The sequence below is a fragment of the Peromyscus maniculatus genome, chromosome 2 (genome assembly GCF_049852395.1).
Source record: "Peromyscus maniculatus bairdii isolate BWxNUB_F1_BW_parent chromosome 2, HU_Pman_BW_mat_3.1, whole genome shotgun sequence".
NCBI classification, from domain to species: Eukaryota; Metazoa; Chordata; class Mammalia; order Rodentia; family Cricetidae; genus Peromyscus; species Peromyscus maniculatus.
This window is the reverse complement of record NC_134853.1, coordinates 110,405,309-110,422,656: the sequence shown is the minus strand read 5'-3', so window position 1 is coordinate 110,422,656 and position 17,348 is coordinate 110,405,309. Positions and strand designations below refer to the sequence as shown.

The following is a 17,348-nucleotide window of genomic DNA, read 5'->3' as shown; positions in this document are numbered from 1 at the left end:
CCAAAATGCTGGGATTAAAAGAATGCACCACCACAACTGCCTTTTAAACTATTCTTACTATCCAAGGGTAACTGGATAGTAATCCAAGGGTAATCCAAGGACACTCAAAAATTTTAAGTATCTTTCCAGAAAGTATACATGTTTGTGTGCATGTGTGTAAATTTAAACATGCCTACCCAACACACATTTAAAATAGAAGTAGGATTATGGTAGTCTAGTACTTCCTTTCTCCTATCATGGGGTCTTTGACAACCACTGCTCACAGATATAGATGCATCCATTTTCACACCTATATAGTTCTGTATTTGTGGGTGAGTCTTGGTTTTGTTGGTAAATCATGGTTTTTAGAAAACATAAAATATCACCAATTTATCATGTTTTGTGTCTATTCTTTTTTCTTTTGCTACTGTATACTATTATAAAGACCCTTTTCTCCACACTTCCATGATCCACAGAGTGAAATCATTTGAAGTGAAATTTCTGAAGCTAAAGGAATATCTGTGTCTATACATATATGTGTGTATGTGTTTTATATGTGCATATATATGCAGTTCCCCATGATTACAGATGTGTGATATACATATATAACACACATGAGCTTTAAGACTAGAATTGTTGATTTAAAGCTTATGTGTACACATATAAATATACACAAACATCCAGCATGCATTGTTTCCTATACCACTGTAAGAACAGTATGCATATGTATATATTTTTCTCACATTTTTTTGTATTTTGGATTGTTACATGAATTACAAGAATGAAACACCTGAATCTAAGAGTACATGTTTGCAGACAACTTTAACGCACTGTAAAGCTTTCCCCCAAAACTGCAGCAAGTTCTAAAGGCATGCAGGAAGACGGCTTGCTAACAACAGTCATTCCTTTTTCTTTGACACAGCTACATACTCTTTCTGCTTACATGATTTTACTCCTGACATTATCTTTTCATCTATTCTCTGACCATTAGCATATAACATAATTATATTCTCTGCCTATTTTTGCATCCCAAAATGTCCATCTGTTGAGGGCTTGAAAGGCATAATAAAAGTTGTTTTTAAGCTTTAGATGGTTCTTTTTTTAAGTTTTGTGTGTGAGTGTGTGTGTGTATTTCAGTCCATGTGTGTGAGGGCACACGTGTGGAGGTCAGAGGACAGCCTCTAATGTTGGTCTCTTCCACCTCGTCTGCTGCTGTGTACGCCAAGCTAACAGGCCCTCGAGGGATGCTCCTGGCTCCACCTACCATCCAGCTGTAGGATCGGGATTACAGAGGCAGGCTACTACGCCCAGCTTTACATGCGTATTCAAACGTGGATCCTTGTGTTTGTACAGGAAGCACTTTTATCCACCGAGCTCTCTCCCCAGCCCCTATTTTTGTATGTTTTGGAACAATGTCTCCCACGCTGGCCTCAAACTCTTATTCTCCCTGCCTCAGCCTCTGAAGTAGTGGGATTATAAACATATGCACAATTGCTCTTTGGCCATGTTTTTTTCTTTTAACTGTCTATGTTCGAGGGGCACATGTGTGTAGATGGATGTGTGAGGGTGTGTGTGTGTGTGTGTGTGTGTGCCTGTGTGGAGGTCAAAGGGTGAAGTCAAGTGTCAATTCCTCCACTTTATGTACTGAGGTAGGGTTTCTCACTTGAAGCCAGAACTCACTGATTGGCTTGTCCAGCCAGCTGCCTTGTTCAGGGGATCTCCTCTCTTCACCTCTAACAGTGGGATGACAGGATCTGAATTCAGCCCTTATGCTCCTGTGACGTGTCCATTAAGCCAGCCGTCTCCCCAGCCCCATGGTGTCTTCTGCCTTGGTGGATCTGAGTTTGAGCACGTGCAATGCTAATAAAATTTGTAATAGAAACTGGTCAATTATAGAGCTGAGAGATGCAGCTCAGTGGTGGAGTGTCTGCCCGGAACTCTGGGTTCTATTCCCAGGACCCCTCAAATAAGAGAGAAAAAAAAATGTGTTCCCTAACACTATGTGGGGAGAAGGGGGATATTTTCTACCCCTCTCTCTAGAATGAGTTTGCTAATCCAAAACAATACTGTTGTCCTTTATAAAAGACATAAAAATGGACCATCAGGCCACTGAAAAACAGCATAGAAAAGTTCCAACTTTCAGTGATTCTGTCTGCAAAGTGTCTCACAAATAACTCACTGCCAGTTGTCTCTGGTCTTTGGGACCACAGAGAGAGAGCACCACCTGGTATGGTAGTCCAGTGATGGTCCCGCTGGGTCTAGCCTGTGTACTGGAAGCCGTGTAGTGTCCAAGGCCTGAGCCTCTCAGCCCGTCTTGTCACCTGTAAAATAAGGAAAACAATCTTGAATTCAAGGGGCAACTCTGAGGACAAAAAAATGGGTGATTCGCGGTTAAGTAAAAACACATATTACCAGTTCATTACTAACTTTTTGAAGGGCACGTAGCCAAAAGTCACTTGCGACTCAATACCTTCATGATTATATTTACACATAAATTTACATATATAAAAATTCACAATTCCTCCGCATACAACACAGAGAACAGACATCAGGCAACAGGGGATGGAATTTAAATGTCCGAATTTTAAAATTTACATTCTTCAAAGAAAGGCTATAGTAGCCCTCTTATTCAAATGGCATTCCTGGGAAGTGGGAAGCTGCCTTATGCCGTTCCCTGGAGGAGGTGGCAGCTTTGTGAGGAGGGAGAAAGTTCCGGGTAGGGTGGCTGGGAGCCCCAGGGCCAAGCACTGTATTTGGGAAGTTCAAACTCCCAATGCAGCTTACCCAGAGTGTGAGTTGTTTTGGGTTTTGTTTTAACCTTACACTGATACTCAGAGGGTCCCTTACAGGGGCCCCCTCAAATATCATTCCATTTAGCCGACCCATCATCCTTCAGTCCTGGGTTTGAGAGGTGCTACTGCAAAGTCCCACACCAGAGGGAAGAATGGAAAATCAGCCGTGGCCGAGCATGACCTCCCAGTTACAGCAAGGCCTTGGCTGGGTTGGTTTAGCTAATCCTAGGTCTAGCTGTCCTCCTGTGTCTAGCCCTGGAACTTGAAGTCTGCTCTGCCAGCTGTCACCCTCATGTGGGTGGAATCGACTTGACTGCAGCCAGAGCACTAGGCCCGAGCCTGTAAACGGCAAGCCACCGAGAGTCTCAGGCCCGCAATTCCAGATTCCGAAAGCTAGCCCGGGTCCCACAGTATCTTGCTGGCCAGGCCAGCTAGGATCTCGCCAGTGAACAGGTCCAGACTGATGGCCCTCTGTCGGGTGAGTAGGGGACCCGGGAGCACGGCCGCGCGCCTGCTAGAGGCGTCCTGGGCTCGACTTCCCGCTTTCGCAAGCGCCGAGCTCGGGACCCGCGACCGACCCAGCGCTTTCCCCGCGTCCCCGGCCGCGGCCAGGTCGACTCGGCCTTCCGTTTTACCGCTCCTTTCCTCTCCTTCCCCCGCTTTTCCTGTTCCGCGGGGACAGCGGCGGGGGAGGAGGGGAGCGCGGGGCGGGGGGCAGGGGGGGGGGGAGGCAGCGGGGAAGGGGGCAGCCCGGAGGGAGGAGGGGATCGGGGAGGGTGGGGCGGGGAAAGAGGAAGAGCCGCGGATGCTCCTCTGGCGCTCTCTCTTAAAACCGAAAATAAACACGATCCCCCGGGCGGCGGCCTCGTGTCTGCCCGACCACTCGGGGGGCCAACCAGGCCGCACCTACCGGTCTGCAGCGGGGCGCAGGCCCTAGGTCCCCGTGCGTGCAGCGCGGCTCTTCTGTCTGCGCGATCCCCACCGGAGGAGCGCAGCTCCCTGGCGCTCGCGTTCAAAACGCCCGCGCGCGTCCTGATTGGCGGGCCGGCATGGGGCAGACTTCGCTGGTCTTCCTTTTTCTCCTTTAAATAGATGGATTCGGAACCGGGGGAGTCACGCCGAGGGGCGTCGGGCATAGAGGAAGAGGACCCGAACCCGAACCCGATCGGAGCGACAGCGGATCCGCGCGGCGCAGCACGGCGCGGCGGGCCAGACCGCTATCGGTGACGGCTGCAGCTAGGGGGCGGGCGGCGCGCACGCGTCCCGCCGCGCCGCGCCGCGCTGGCTGTCACCAGGAGGGGTGGCGAGCGCGGCGAGCGGCCGAGGCGGGAGGGCGTGCGCTGCTGGGCGGGAGGCAGCGGGACCCCGGATGCGGCCCGCCAGCCCCGCGCGCGCGCCTCCCTCTGGGCGCCTCCGGGAAGCTTTCCCGCGCGACTGGGGACGGCGGCGCTCCGGGGGACGCGGGGACGCGCGCCGGTGGGCGGAGATGGGCGGGGAGGTGGGGTGGGGGGGAGAGAGGTGGAGGGCGGAGATGGGTCGGGGGGCGGCGCGTGGGTCGCGGGGTGCTTCCGAGCAGAATGGGCCGGGGGCGGCGCTTCTCACCTCGCTTGTCACTGGGAGGCGACCGCTGGGGCGAGTGCGGCGGCTGGAGCATGAGGTGCAGGTTCAGGGTGACTGTGCGGATTCGGGGGCGCGCAGGTCGCCCACCCCGAGTGAAGGCTTTCGTGGTGCAGTTCCCGCGATCCTCGCGACCCCGGGCGGCGAGCCGCGAGCGGGCTGTCGTGGCCGTGCTGTTGATGCTAGTGAGGAGCCAGCCCACAGGGCCGCAGCTGCATCCCGACCAGGTAGGAAATGGCTGGCCTCCGAAGCCGCGCGCACGGGGGGCTGCGGTGCCGCGCGTTTTCATGCATCTGCCCCACGAGGTAGAGAGAAGACGTGTCCCGGGGCCGACAGGAGAGGGGGGGCGGGGAGGAGTGGTCGCTTTTCCACTTTCGGATGAATTCCTTGGAGATGGCGCGCGCTTGCTCTCTCTCACGTGGTGAGTTCGAAGGGGCCCGCCTCACAGTCCTCCCCGATCCTGCGGAAAAACTTAGGAGGGTTCTCCAGTTCCTGAACCTGCCACCTTAGAAATGAGGGCCTCCTGCAGTTCCTCGTTATGCTTTCATAAACTGTGAACGTGAAGAGAGAGAGAGAGAGAGAGAGAGAGAGAGAGAGAGAGAGAGAGAGAGAGAGAGAGAGAGAGAGAGAGAGAGAGAAGGAGAGGGAGACTACGGTAGGTAAGAGAGTTTTCTAGAGCCTTTAATTTCGCCCTGGGAGGGCGGGGAAATACCTGCTAACGGTCTTGTTTTCTAAGGGTTTGCTTATTCCACCCCCATCCACCAGGCCGGCTCACCCTCGCATAGAAGTGTAGCGGAGGGCGTGCGAGAGTGGCAGCAATATAGCTTGACTTCCTAAAATAGGAAGACAGGGCATCACGGTTTTAAATATAATCAGTAGCTGCTGCAGAAGCAAGCTCTCAAAAGTTTTCCCCCGCCAGTGTGGAAAAATGGCCATCCATAGAGTTGGAAACTTCTTACTGAACGGCCTAAGCCACTGAAACTGTTTTGGATAGTGCTTTCGTAGTCCTCGGGCATAGAACTTAAACGTGCCGTCCAGGAGGAGTCAGAAGTAATGATAGTTTAAAAATCTCAGGCCACAGTTAACCTGGGCTTTTCATGAGGCCTACTGCTGGAAAACTAGAATCTGGGCAACGGTTTACCCTCCCATCGGGTGATCTGGAAAACAGAAAGAAAAAAAAAAAAAGCTATGTAGATACAATATGCAAAAATCTTAGGAGAGCACTGGGTTCCAAAAGCGAAGCTCCCACCCCCCTGGGAAAAGCTTTTTAATTGCAAAAGCTAATTGTCTTTTAGGCATGGAAATGTAAAACTATTAACACTACCCAGGAGGGCTAGGGAAGTTGGAGCCGTGGCCTGGACCAAAAAGAAAAGAATAGGAAAGGGAAACTATCAAGTTCTGTCTGGTTGGCTTTTGTTTTGTTGTTTGTTTTTCAAGAACGGGTTTCTCCCTGTAGCCCTGGCTGTCCTGAAACTCGCTCGGTACACCAGGCTGGCCTCCAACTCACTATGACTTCTTCCTGCGTGCTGATATTAAAGGGGGGCGAAATTTCATTTTTCCAAAAGTTAGTAGAGAGCATTTATAAAGGATTTTGTAACCCACTGCTGGCTTTGATTTTAGTTCATTTCAAAAAATTCACAGGATCCAAGTCGCCTTCCTTAATGCGGGTTTTCGTTTTGTTTTTATTTTTTTTCTGTACAGCAGATGTCTAGCCCTTGTGATGTGTGGGTTTGAATATAGTTGTTAATGTTATGCTCTATTAAAAAGCTGTTTTATGACTCTGGTCAATATTTCTCCCCACATACTTATTTTATATTAATGTTTTGGTGCCTTTGGGAATCTGTGGTTAGGAAGTAGAGATTTTTAAGTATTTGTAAATGTTAAAATTGTGTATTTTCAGAAAAATAAAACAAAATGTTTTGTAGCCACTTAGAGTTAAAGAAGGGTCTGGAGTTGTAGTGTTTTCCTAATATGTACAAAATCTGGGTTCCGTCTGTCCCCAAGACACAGAAGTTGGTGGCTGTGGTGGTGCTTTCCTGTAATTCCAGCACTGGAGGATGGAATGATCATGATCGATGGGACCTACCAGTAATAGAGGCAGGGGAACCCGGAGTTTAAGGTTATCCTTTATTACATATGTAATCCAAAGCCATCTTGGGATATTTGAAACAAAATGAAACACAAAGTTAAAATATCTACTTATAATATTCGAAGTTGTAGTGCAGAATATGTAAAGTATAAAAATAGGTTTGTTAAAATAAACCATTTATTGTCAGAAGTAAAAATCAGCTTTTAGGAATTATGTGTAAAACTATCCAGAAGTGCTTCCATTATGTAAAAGACCCAATTATCAACAAGCATATGATAATAGAACACATGGCATGCATAGAATGCATGCTAAAAATATGTCCAATTCCCCCACTTCCTATTTGAAACTAGACATGAATAGAAATATTTGAAGTGTTAATTACCAGTGTTTTTATAATTATGTGCCTCTTGCGTATACACTCCACTTGTATTGACTTAGGAGTATGTGTGGTGTTAATCATGTTGAATCACTCAGGTCCTTGAGGTGCAAGTGTTTAGACATTCCTCATACACATTATTGAATGCTGATGTAAATATGTAAGATGTCAGTATTCTAACATTTTGACAGTTTCTGTGGATGTGTTCATTAGGACTTTTTATTCCTCTGACTGAAGATGTGTAGGATAAAATTCTGTGTGGGAGCGGGGATACAATTCAGTAGTAGTCTGCAAACGGCACTGGGTTCGGTTTCCAGTACACACAATACACGTTACTATTTACATTGCTAAGTTCTCCTACCAAGTAACCCTTTATTCCTGGCTATTTAGGAACTCTCCACAGCTCCTCCTCCCCCCCCTGCAGCTTGCAGCCACCTCAAGGTAAGCGCCTTGCAGTTGACATAAACCAGTATTTCAATATGAACACGATCCCAGTTGATGCTGTCTTCCACATGTAAGAACAACCCTTTCACTTTTATGTTTTGAGTTTTAAGACATCGTTGTCATCCTAGAAACAGGAGAACCCATGTCTTTTTACAGGTCTGCCATCCATATAGATGCATTAGTGGAATCACCGTGATGAAAATAAACTCCACCGTTAGACATTAGGATCACTCTTGATTATAGAGCGATATGAATCATCTGAAAAACATTTCCTAATAGCAAATAGCAAAGCTGAACATTCAGACCAGTGTTTTCACTCTGTCTCTCTTGTTCCTTTACACTGCAGTACGCCGGGCCATCCCAAACTGAAACCCCATGCAGAATGCCCTGGACCCTCTGTGTGCTTTAGCCCAGGCTGGAAGTTTCTGTGATGCTGTGTTTCTGTACTCTGAATTATGTAAATAATGAGTATTATTTCAAAATATAAAAATTATAATATTAAATATGAATCTTCTCTAATTTCAGATTTTCACATAGCTTGTCTCTAATATGGCCTTTTACAAGCACATTACAGGCAAGAAAAGCAGGTTTTTTTTTTAATTTTTTATTTAGTCCAGGAAGGTTTTGAAATAAATATCTGAACACCTCCTGGGTGCTTGGATTACTACCAGTGGGCCACCTCACCTTGTTTAAACAGTTCTGGGGACCAAACCTAGGTAGGGCTCCCTGAGTGCTAGCCAAATACGCTATGAACTGAGCTACATCCTCAGCCAGTTTCATAGCACAGGATAAGAACTTTACAAATGCTTACACTTGTATTTAGCTGTCCTAAGGAAAGAAAATACCTGATGAAGATCAGCACAGGAAGAATAAAAGTTGCCTAAAATTATAACAATATGGTGTTAAATTATGGTACAGTTATAATCTGGAATGAGATGGTTATTAAGTGTGGGGTCAGGGGTTTCCCCCCTTTCCCCTGTGTAGCCCTGGCTAACCTGGAACTCACTATGTAGACCAGATTGAGCTCCAGCCACAGACATCTGCTTGCCTCTGCCTCCTAAGTGCTACAATTAAAGGCATCCACCACCAAGTTTGTTTGTTTGATTTTGACAGTCTCTCCTTGTAGCCCAGATTGAACTGAATTCCCTCTTCTCCTGCCCCAGCCAGTGGAAGATTGCAGGTGTGTGTGTGTGTGTGTGTGTGTGTGTGTGTGTGTGTGTGTCCACTCTGGTTGACATATTTTTTGTAGAACATTTAATATGCTGTGGGATAATGCTTTTGTACACTGTTTTAATGAAACACTGATTGGCCAGTAGCCAGGCAGGAAGTATAGGTGGGGTAAGAAGACAAGGAAAATTCTGGGAAGAGGAAGGCTGGGTCAGGAGATGCCAGGGAGCAGCATGTAATGACACACAGGTAAAGCCACGGAACACGTGGCGACATATAGATGAACAGAAATGGGCTGAGTTTAAGTGTAGGAGCTAGTCAGTGGTAGGCCTGAGCTAATGGTCGATCAGTTTTAATTAATATAAGGTTATGGGTGTTTACTTGAGTCTGAGAGGCTTCGGACTGGCCGGGGACACAGGGAAACCTTCAGCAACACTAATATATTTAATATAATGTAAAATAGTTACCTAAACGTAGGCTTTGTTTGTTTGTTTGTTTTGTTTTGTTTTTAGAAGAGGTCTCATTATGTAACCTCAGCTGGCCTGATTGTAAACTGAACTGGCCTTGAATTCATAGAGACATACCTGCCTCTGCCTAGTGCCTAGCGATAGAATTAAAGGCCTGTGCCACCATGCTCCTCACCCCACCCCCACCCCCCAAACAGGCAATCTTTAAAGTGACACTTGGTGGAGTAAACAATGTTGTAATGGTTTCCTCAGACTGGGAGATAGTTATCATTTCCATCATATTTTGAGTTTTACAAAGTGCTCTTGCTTGATATCACATTTCATTGTCCAAGCCTCCAGCACCATAAAATTGCACATCACATCAGGGATGAAGTGAGAGTGTTAGATGAGTCTCTCGCCTCTATGAAGGTGGCTTTGAAGTTTGGGAAGGCTGGCGAGGGCTGTGACTTCAGACTTGAACCCCGATGTGCTAGCCCCAGATGTAAGGAAAGGATGCTGCTGCGGCTCTCACCCATCTCTGAGGCTCTTGGATGTTGGGTCCCATTTCAGCATCAACACCCTCCCTGTTATCATTTCTCTTTGCCCCCTCTCCCCCACCTCACCTACTACACTCACGACCTCAGGCTGGCATCCTGAGACACCCCACCCACCTACCCCACCTACCCCCCCCATCCCTACCCCACCCCCCACCCCCCCACCCCCGCCTTCCCCACTTCCCTGCTTCCCCGGACAGGAGCTCCACACAGCTCACATATCTGTCTCTGCCTCCTCCCTCTCAGCCCACCCAATACCGAGAGAAAGGATGCCGGTGTAGCTGGCTGCCAAAGCAAGACCTGCTAGCAAGAACTTAGCCCCTGGATCCACTTATCACCCAGGCACTCCTTTTTTTGTCTCCTCTGGACTGGTTCCCTCCCCAGAGCGACATCCTCAGATAAGATTTAATCAGATAGTGGTAACTGACAGTGTAAGGTGTTAGAGGCCTTGCCGGAAGGAAAGCTTCGCTGGACAGGGAGGGAGGAGTGGTGTCCGGGCAGACTCAGGCTTCTCTAGATTCAGACGTGCCAGGAGGACACCAACTCAGCTGCTATTGGAGGGGTGATGGTGGGCAAGAGTAAATCAGTGATTTGGGGGAACACACAGGGCAAAGGCACTTCCAAGATCCCCCTCAGGCCCGGTGGAGTCCTGGCCTCTCTGCTCCTGAAGTGCACCCGTGCCTTCAAGAGGCCAGCACTAATTCTCCAGTAATGACCTCTCTTTCTTTTTGTAGTGCAGATCTCCCTCAGTTACAGCGTGCCTTTGAAATTACTAATCAGAGAAGAACATCACCCACTTCTAGGATGGAAGCAAAATACAATCCTAGAAAACCAGTGAATAAATTTGCTACAATACCCTCCAACTTCAGTCCTCAGCAGATCCTCCATGTGGTAATTCGTGCTATGTTAGTATAATCAGCAAGCCCAGATAGACTTAAAATTGTTGGTGCTACCAAATATCCGTGTCATCTTCTTATTTTTTTAAGAAGAGATCACAGACACCCTTCTCAGCTCCTCAAAATACAGTTGCTTGTTTCATGAGCACCAGCACAGGCATTGAATTTCAGCAAAACCATGATCAGAAGAAAAAATGATAAAGTGAGAAGGTTAAGGAACATATCTTGCTGTAAGATTTAAATTCCCAAAGCATCAGAATCCTCTCTAGAGTTTAATTTTTAAGTTAGGAATTGTATATTGCCTTTGCTTATGAAAATGAAAACACTTCACCATAAGGGACTTATTCACTCTTCTTCAGCACATTCTCAATTTTGTTCCTCACCACCAAATCACCATCTCCTAAATTACTCAGACAGAAACCCGGTGGCTTCAGGATGGAACTCTGGAAGCACCGGATCCAGACTCCATCCCTGAAAAACACTCCCAACCTCCCAGAGGAACTGTGTTCAAGGAAGAGCTACTTGGTAGGATTTAGAATTGTCTGAATCAAGTTAGCTAATCTCTTATGCAGATTGACGCTCACAACACTGCACAGAATTCTCTCAGTGTTTGCTTTCTTAATGGAAGCATGCAAGGAACCAGAAATCGGAGGTGTACAGTGAAGCAGCGGCAGCAGCCTCAGCCTGAAAGCTGTCCCTGTGGGTTTCTCGCTCGCTGCAAATTCTAATCTAGCAGCTTTTTGACAGATCGCAGAGTCTGCACTTTAACACCTGAGATGGATTCTGTTCTCTGGAGGCCCCTGGGCATGATTTGCAAATGTCAACGTTGATTATTTAAAACCTTATTTTTCCTTGTTTTTAAACTTAGTGAAGGCATTATTTCAAGTTTAAAGTTAAGAATACTGTGGACTCCAGGTAGGAGAATAACTGAGTAATCAAAGAAGGAATTGTTTCACAAAATGAAAAAGTGATCTTTTGGTATTAGAATTTGCAGGTGAGGGTGGGGGGAGAGGTGTCTCAGAGATACCAGACTTGTATAATCAGGGGTTCTGTTAGAGGGGAGGACATAACATCTTAAAAAATATTTTTTAAACATCACAGCCTCAGACTGAATATTGCATATAGGAAATCCACAATAAAATTATCCACTAAAATTCTGTGTGTACTTCACTTTTTTATATACCAGATGAATAAATCTCTCCATATACATATGAATAAGAGTTTTATTTTATTTTACTATCTAAACCAGACTTGGAGTAAATAGAACCTAAAATGTTGTTTAAAAAGGAAGGAAGACAAAGGGGTTTCACTGGTTTAAGTTGTTTATTTAGAATCAAAAATTTAAAGTAAAATGTCACCATAACAGAATGAAGCTGCCAAACAAAATGTCGGACCTTTGTGTGTCTGTAAAAGCACAGTAATGGGGTGAGGGGAAATGCAGTTGTAAGAAAACTCAAGATAGGATGCCTCCCACATGGAATCATATTGTTTTTTCTTGGCCTTACCAGGTGTCTCCGGTTACATGAGTGCCTGCTGATTTATTCAGGAGAGTTTGTGTTTTACTTTCTCTTCTGAGTGCCACTATTTTCTTGCTTTATTTCTGTTCAGTTGCCAGATCATCTGACTAAGCATTTGTGTGATTCTTGCATCCAATTTAAAGGAACAGTAGCCTTCTGACTCCCTTCAGTTGAAAATCCTCCCCCATATGAAAAGTACTATCCTTTTACTTTGAAATAATTAAGAGTCCATGTAATATGAGATACTTTGAACTTTACATGCCAAGTAGTTGCAGCAAACTATATGCTATGTAATACCATATTTCTTAAAAAGAAGTTTATTCAGTCATTCTTCCAAAGCACATACTAAAGTTCTATTTTCTCTCAGAAGTGATTATGAGGAGCTTAATAGGGAAATTTGATCCGCATTATCTCATTTAATTATCTTAGAGCTCTTACTTTTTTTATGTTTTACTTTTTCTTGTGTTTAAAGATTAAGGCTCAAATAAGTATCACAACCTGTCAAATGCCATTGGTTAATACTTTCTACATTACTGACTTTGGTGGCCTCTGGAACTATGAGTGCACATACACACAATTTCATTTTCATCTCTTCAGCTAAGTACTATTCTCTAAGTTGTTTTGGGAGGTTGTCTGGCTGTTTGGTGAGACAGGCCCTCTCTCTGTAACCCAGGCCAGCCTGGAATTCCCAGCCATCCTCTTGCCTCAGCCTTCCGAGTGCTGGGACTATAGGTGTGCACTTTCATGCTCAGGGCTTCTATACATTTTTAAGCTCCTTAAGTCACCATTATGCTCAGTATGAGTCTATATGTCCCAGTAAATATTTACTGATTCCATGGAAAAATTCAAAACACAAGACAATATAATAATAATTGAAGTTCTTATGGAGTTCCCCAAGTCACTGCATCATAAGTTTAAACTGAAATCTCAGCCGGGCGGTGGTGGCGCACGCCTTTAATCCCAGCACTCGGGAGGCAGAGCCAGGCGGATCTCTGTGAGTTCGAGGCCAGCCTGGGCTACCAAGTGAGTCCCAGGAAAGGTGCAAAGCTACACAGAGAAACCCTGTCTCGAAAAACCAAAAAAATAAAATAAAATAAAATAAAATAAAAAAATAAAATAAAACTGAAATCTCTCATAAACATAAATACTTGTTCCTGCTTTGATTTAAAAGCAGCAAATGAGAACCTTTGGATTAACACAGGAACGGTCTGAAGCAGAAGAAAGCTCATTGTTGGTATTCACATGGCCTGTGATCAGATTCTGTTTCCTTTGCTTGCTAGCTGGTGAGGTTTTAGAACAGAGCTGCAGGAATTTCTCTGCTTTCACTTTCTCATCTGGAAGCCTGAGGCAGCAGGTTATAGTATTCATGCAATGAGAGGTAGGTAGAGCATGTCAAGACTCACTGCAAACATCCAAATAAGACATGTATACCAGTCAAGTCAAACATGTCATATGAAATCCATGTAAATTTGCCTGCTTCTAAGTCTATACTTGCACAGAAGACCTGTATGAAAGCCTATAGGGTATAATGCTACTTACTATCTGGATAATATCTATAATTTCCTATAGTAGAAAAATCAGTGTAATTATTAAAACCAAAAGTATTGTTATTAGCCTGTTTTCAATCTCAAAAAATGTCAGTGACCTGGAATAGTGACTGCTACAGAAGGCACTGGAGATTATTGGATTGCTAACCCCTGCAGTTTACTCAAAACAGTTTTTAAGATTTATTTATTTATTTATTACATATGCAGTGTTCTGCCTGCATGTATACTTATATGCCAGAAGAGAGCACCAGATCTCATTATAGATGGTTGTGAGCCACCATATGGTTGCTGGGAATTGAACTCAAGACCTCTGGAAGAACAGCCAGTACTCTTAACCTCTGAGCCATCTCTCCAACCCTCAAAATAGTTTTTAATACCTTAGTTTTAAAAGTGTGTTTGTGTGTGTGTGTGTGTGATATGTGGGCAGAAATATTAAAGTCATCTTCAAGCCCTTCAAGATGTCTGGAATGTGGAATTCAATATTTTGAGTCATTTATAATAACAATTTGAAGGAGTTATTCAGAATTGGAATTCCAGACACACAAAACGCACAACATACCATTCTTCCCATTCAGTTAGCAGTCAGGGGGCAAGGCTTTTTTTTTTTTTTTTTTTTAAAGGAAGAAAACGTCCTAAGGGGATGTTTCTAAAGAGGTAGAACATAAAGTTTCTCAAAGGTAAATGTTGCATTCCCCTGTTTTGCCCAGTTTTCCCTGGGCCAACTTGGAATACAAGGTAAGACTGTCTCATAGATTTCTGCTTGAAATACACTCAAAGAAAAAGCTGTAGGTGACAGTGCAGAGGAAACTCTTAACACAGTGATCCACCCCAGTCACTTCCCGGGATTCAATGACTAATTTTTTCTCTGGAGAATCTTGTGTTGGAACACAGGTGCTTTTGTTACCACGATGCTGTTTTTAGGGGATTGAATCCCCCAAAGGAGAATTAATCACAACTATTAGAAGGGAGTTTATCTGTCGAATTTTATAACATCTGCAGAAATGTGCAGTTATCAAAAAGGGAAAAGTGGAAATTGACTTTGATGGCCTCCGGGAATAACATGAGAGAACGTGTATATGTTCTAAACTAATTTTTATTTATTGAGAACCCACTATATACCTGGATTTCCACAGATCTAATATTCTTTATTGCCCACAAATGACCTTTCCTAGGTAAATTTTATTTTCCTTACAGACCCCAGGAAGTTTACATAATTTACCTAAACCTGAGGAGAAAGAACAAAGGGTCAGGAAATTTACATACTTTATTTAAACTAAACCCACTTTGCTTGGAGCAAGCCTAGAATCCCAGCAGTTAGAGAGGCAGAATCAGGGCCTGCCTGGAATACAAGGGGTATGTGTGTGTGTGTGTGTGTGTGTGTGTGTGTGTGTGTGTGTGTGTGTGAGAGAGAGAGAGAGAGAGAGAGAGAGAGAGAGAGAGAGAGAGAGAGAGAGAGAGAGAGAGAGAGAGAGAACACATTGAATTCACAGAGCTGGTGAATGAGGGGTCGGCTCTGTACCTCTTTGCATTCTCTCTTGATGGGTTTGTCCTGCGATCCAGTACTTCATTTGTGTCCCTTCCACAATTATTTGAAGGATGTGATTGTCATTCTCACCACACACATTTGTCCAAGTCAAAGTAGCTGTGGCTATCATACTATCATAGAAAGAATATGGGGAGAGAAAATTATTCAAGACATACAGAAAACAATGCCAGGACTCAGCACTCAGGAGGCAGAAGCAAGCAGATCCAGAGCTGAGTTCCAGATCAGCCAGTGATAGGTAATGAGACTTTTTATGTTTTTGGTGTGTTTTTTTTTAATAAAACCTACAGAAAATATTTATTAACTGGGTATTTATGACTGTGTAACACCTTTCTGGTTAGTTATAGATCAAAGGAATGATTCCTTAAAAGACAGATTTGTTGTACTTGTCAAGAGTCTTACCTATTTCCAGGGCCAGGGTAGTAGTAGTAGAGTGCTTGCCCAGCATGTGGGAAGCTCATGACTTGACCTACAGTACCAGAAAAAAGGTGGGCAATAGGGAGGCACATCACTGAAACATGGCAGCAATTAGAGGCACTTCAAACACATCTGACCAACAGTAAGAAAATCGTAACGTGCGCTGCCAAGAGAACTGTTAAAACTAGCCTTCATGGTATACCTTTGGAGAAGATGGAAAGTTCTTATACGTGAGAGTAAAATCTTTTTAAATTGTGCAGGATCTTCAAGGTAAAGACTTAAAAGGAAGGAAGGGAATATTTTGACATTGTCATTTCTTTTTTTAATTATGAAAATTTTTTCATTCATTTTACACACCAAAGATCCCCCTCTTCCCTCCTCCTGCCCCCCCCATCCTCCCCCTCTCAACCCATTCCCCACTCCCACCCACAAGAAGGCAAGGCCTCCCATGGGGAGGCACATCCAATAGAGGCAAGTCCAAGCCCTTCCCCCTGCCTCAAGGCAGCACAAGGTGTCCCATCATAGGTAGTGGGCTCCAAAAAGCCTGCTCATGCACCAGAGACAGATTCTGATCCCAGTGCCAGGCCACCCCCACCACCCCCAGAAGATCAAGCTTCACAACTGTCTTGCCTTGCAGAGGGCCTAATCCAGTCCCATGCAGGCTCCACAGCCATTGATCCAACTTTCATGAGTTCCCACTAGTTTGGTTTGGTCATCTCTGCATCCCCCCCCCCCCATCATGATCCTGATGCACTTGCTCATAGAAGTCCTCCTCTCTCTCTCTGACTAGACTCTTGGAGCTCGGACTGGTGTTTGGCTGTGGAACTCTGCATCTCCTTCCTTCAGTTACTGGAGAAATGCTCTGTGATGACAGTTAGGGTATTCACCGATCTGAACACTGGGGTAACCCTGTTCAGTTTGGGCACCCTCTCCATTATTTTGAGTAGCCCAAGCTGGAGTCATCCTTGGGGATCCCTGGCAATTTCCCTAGCCCTGGGTTTCTCTCTGTCTTCATGATGTCTCCCTCTATCATGGTATCACTTTCATTGCTTTCCCCCTCCCTCCCTGTTCCAGCTCAACCATCCCATTCCCTTATGTTCTCATCCCCTATCCCCTACCCTCCATTGTCCACTCCTCATCCCCAGTTTACTCATCGAGATATCATCTATTTCCTCTTCGCAGGGCAATCCATGCACCCCTCTTTGAGTCTTCCTTGTTAGTTAGCTTCCCTGGAGTTGTGGATGGTTGTATGATTATCCTTTGCTTTACATCTAATATCCACTTATGAATGGGTACATACCATGTTTGCCCTTCTGAGTATGGGTTGCCCCACTCAGGATGGTATTTTCTAGTTCCATCCATTTGCCTGAAAATTTCATGATGTCATTGTTTTTCTCTGCTGAGTAGTACTCCATTGTGTATATGTACCACATTTTCTTAATCCATTCTTCAGTTGAGGGACATCTAGGTTGTTTCCAGGTTCTGGCTATTACAAATAATGCTTCTATAAATGTATTGAGCATGTGTCTTTGTGGTATGATTGAGCATTCCTTGGATATATGCCCAAGAGGTATAGCTGGGTCTTGAAGTAGATTGATTCCCAATTTTCTGAGAAACCACCATGTAGTGGGTAGCCATTCCAGCTTTGACCTGGAAGTTCCAACCCCCATTGAGGCTTTGGTAACTGTCACGCCTACAAGGCAGGGCTGAGAGAGGATGCTGAAGACCTGAGATCTGATGCTCTAGGTTTCTGGATCCTGGACGCTGGAGGTAGACCGAGCAGAGTTCTCCAGAGAACACTGCACTACACCTTTCCCAGGCCCTGTAAACTACCCCTTCACTTGTAAGTTACCCCACAAAATAAACCTCCCTTTTAACTACATGGAGTGGCCATAATAATTTCACCAATACCACCATACTCATTTCCAAAGTGGCTGTACAAGTTTGCACTCCCACCAACAGTG

General features: G+C 45.1%; 1 protein-coding gene and 1 long non-coding RNA gene across 5 annotated transcripts in view; one reads left to right on the top strand and one right to left on the bottom strand.

Annotated features, from left to right (window-relative positions):
- LOC121827286 (uncharacterized) overlaps positions 1-4,118 on the bottom strand; it is a 122,042-nt gene extending 117,924 nt beyond the window's left edge. The window contains exons 1-2 of one of the 2 annotated variants that reach the window (XR_013049186.1): positions 3,682-4,118; positions 2,204-2,300 (exon numbers count right to left, since the gene is read on the bottom strand). This is a non-coding gene — a long non-coding RNA (uncharacterized LOC121827286). The remainder of the gene's footprint in view (positions 1-2,203; positions 2,301-3,681) is intronic. The other variant, XR_013049192.1, reaches the window with a different exon arrangement.
- Positions 4,119-4,318: 200 nt separating this feature from the next.
- The window catches only part of LOC102914915 (cyclin-dependent kinase 4 inhibitor B-like), a 31,573-nt gene continuing 18,543 nt past the window's right edge, over positions 4,319-17,348 (top strand). For 2 of the 3 annotated variants that reach the window (XM_015992836.3, XM_076564491.1), the window contains exon 1: positions 4,319-4,615. In XM_015992836.3, coding sequence (XP_015848322.1) covers positions 4,349-4,615 — 267 coding nt within the window. In that variant the 5' untranslated portion in view covers positions 4,319-4,348. Of the gene's footprint in view, positions 4,616-6,392; positions 6,508-7,243; positions 9,544-17,348 lie in introns of those variants that run through there. The other variant, XM_076564493.1, reaches the window with a different exon arrangement.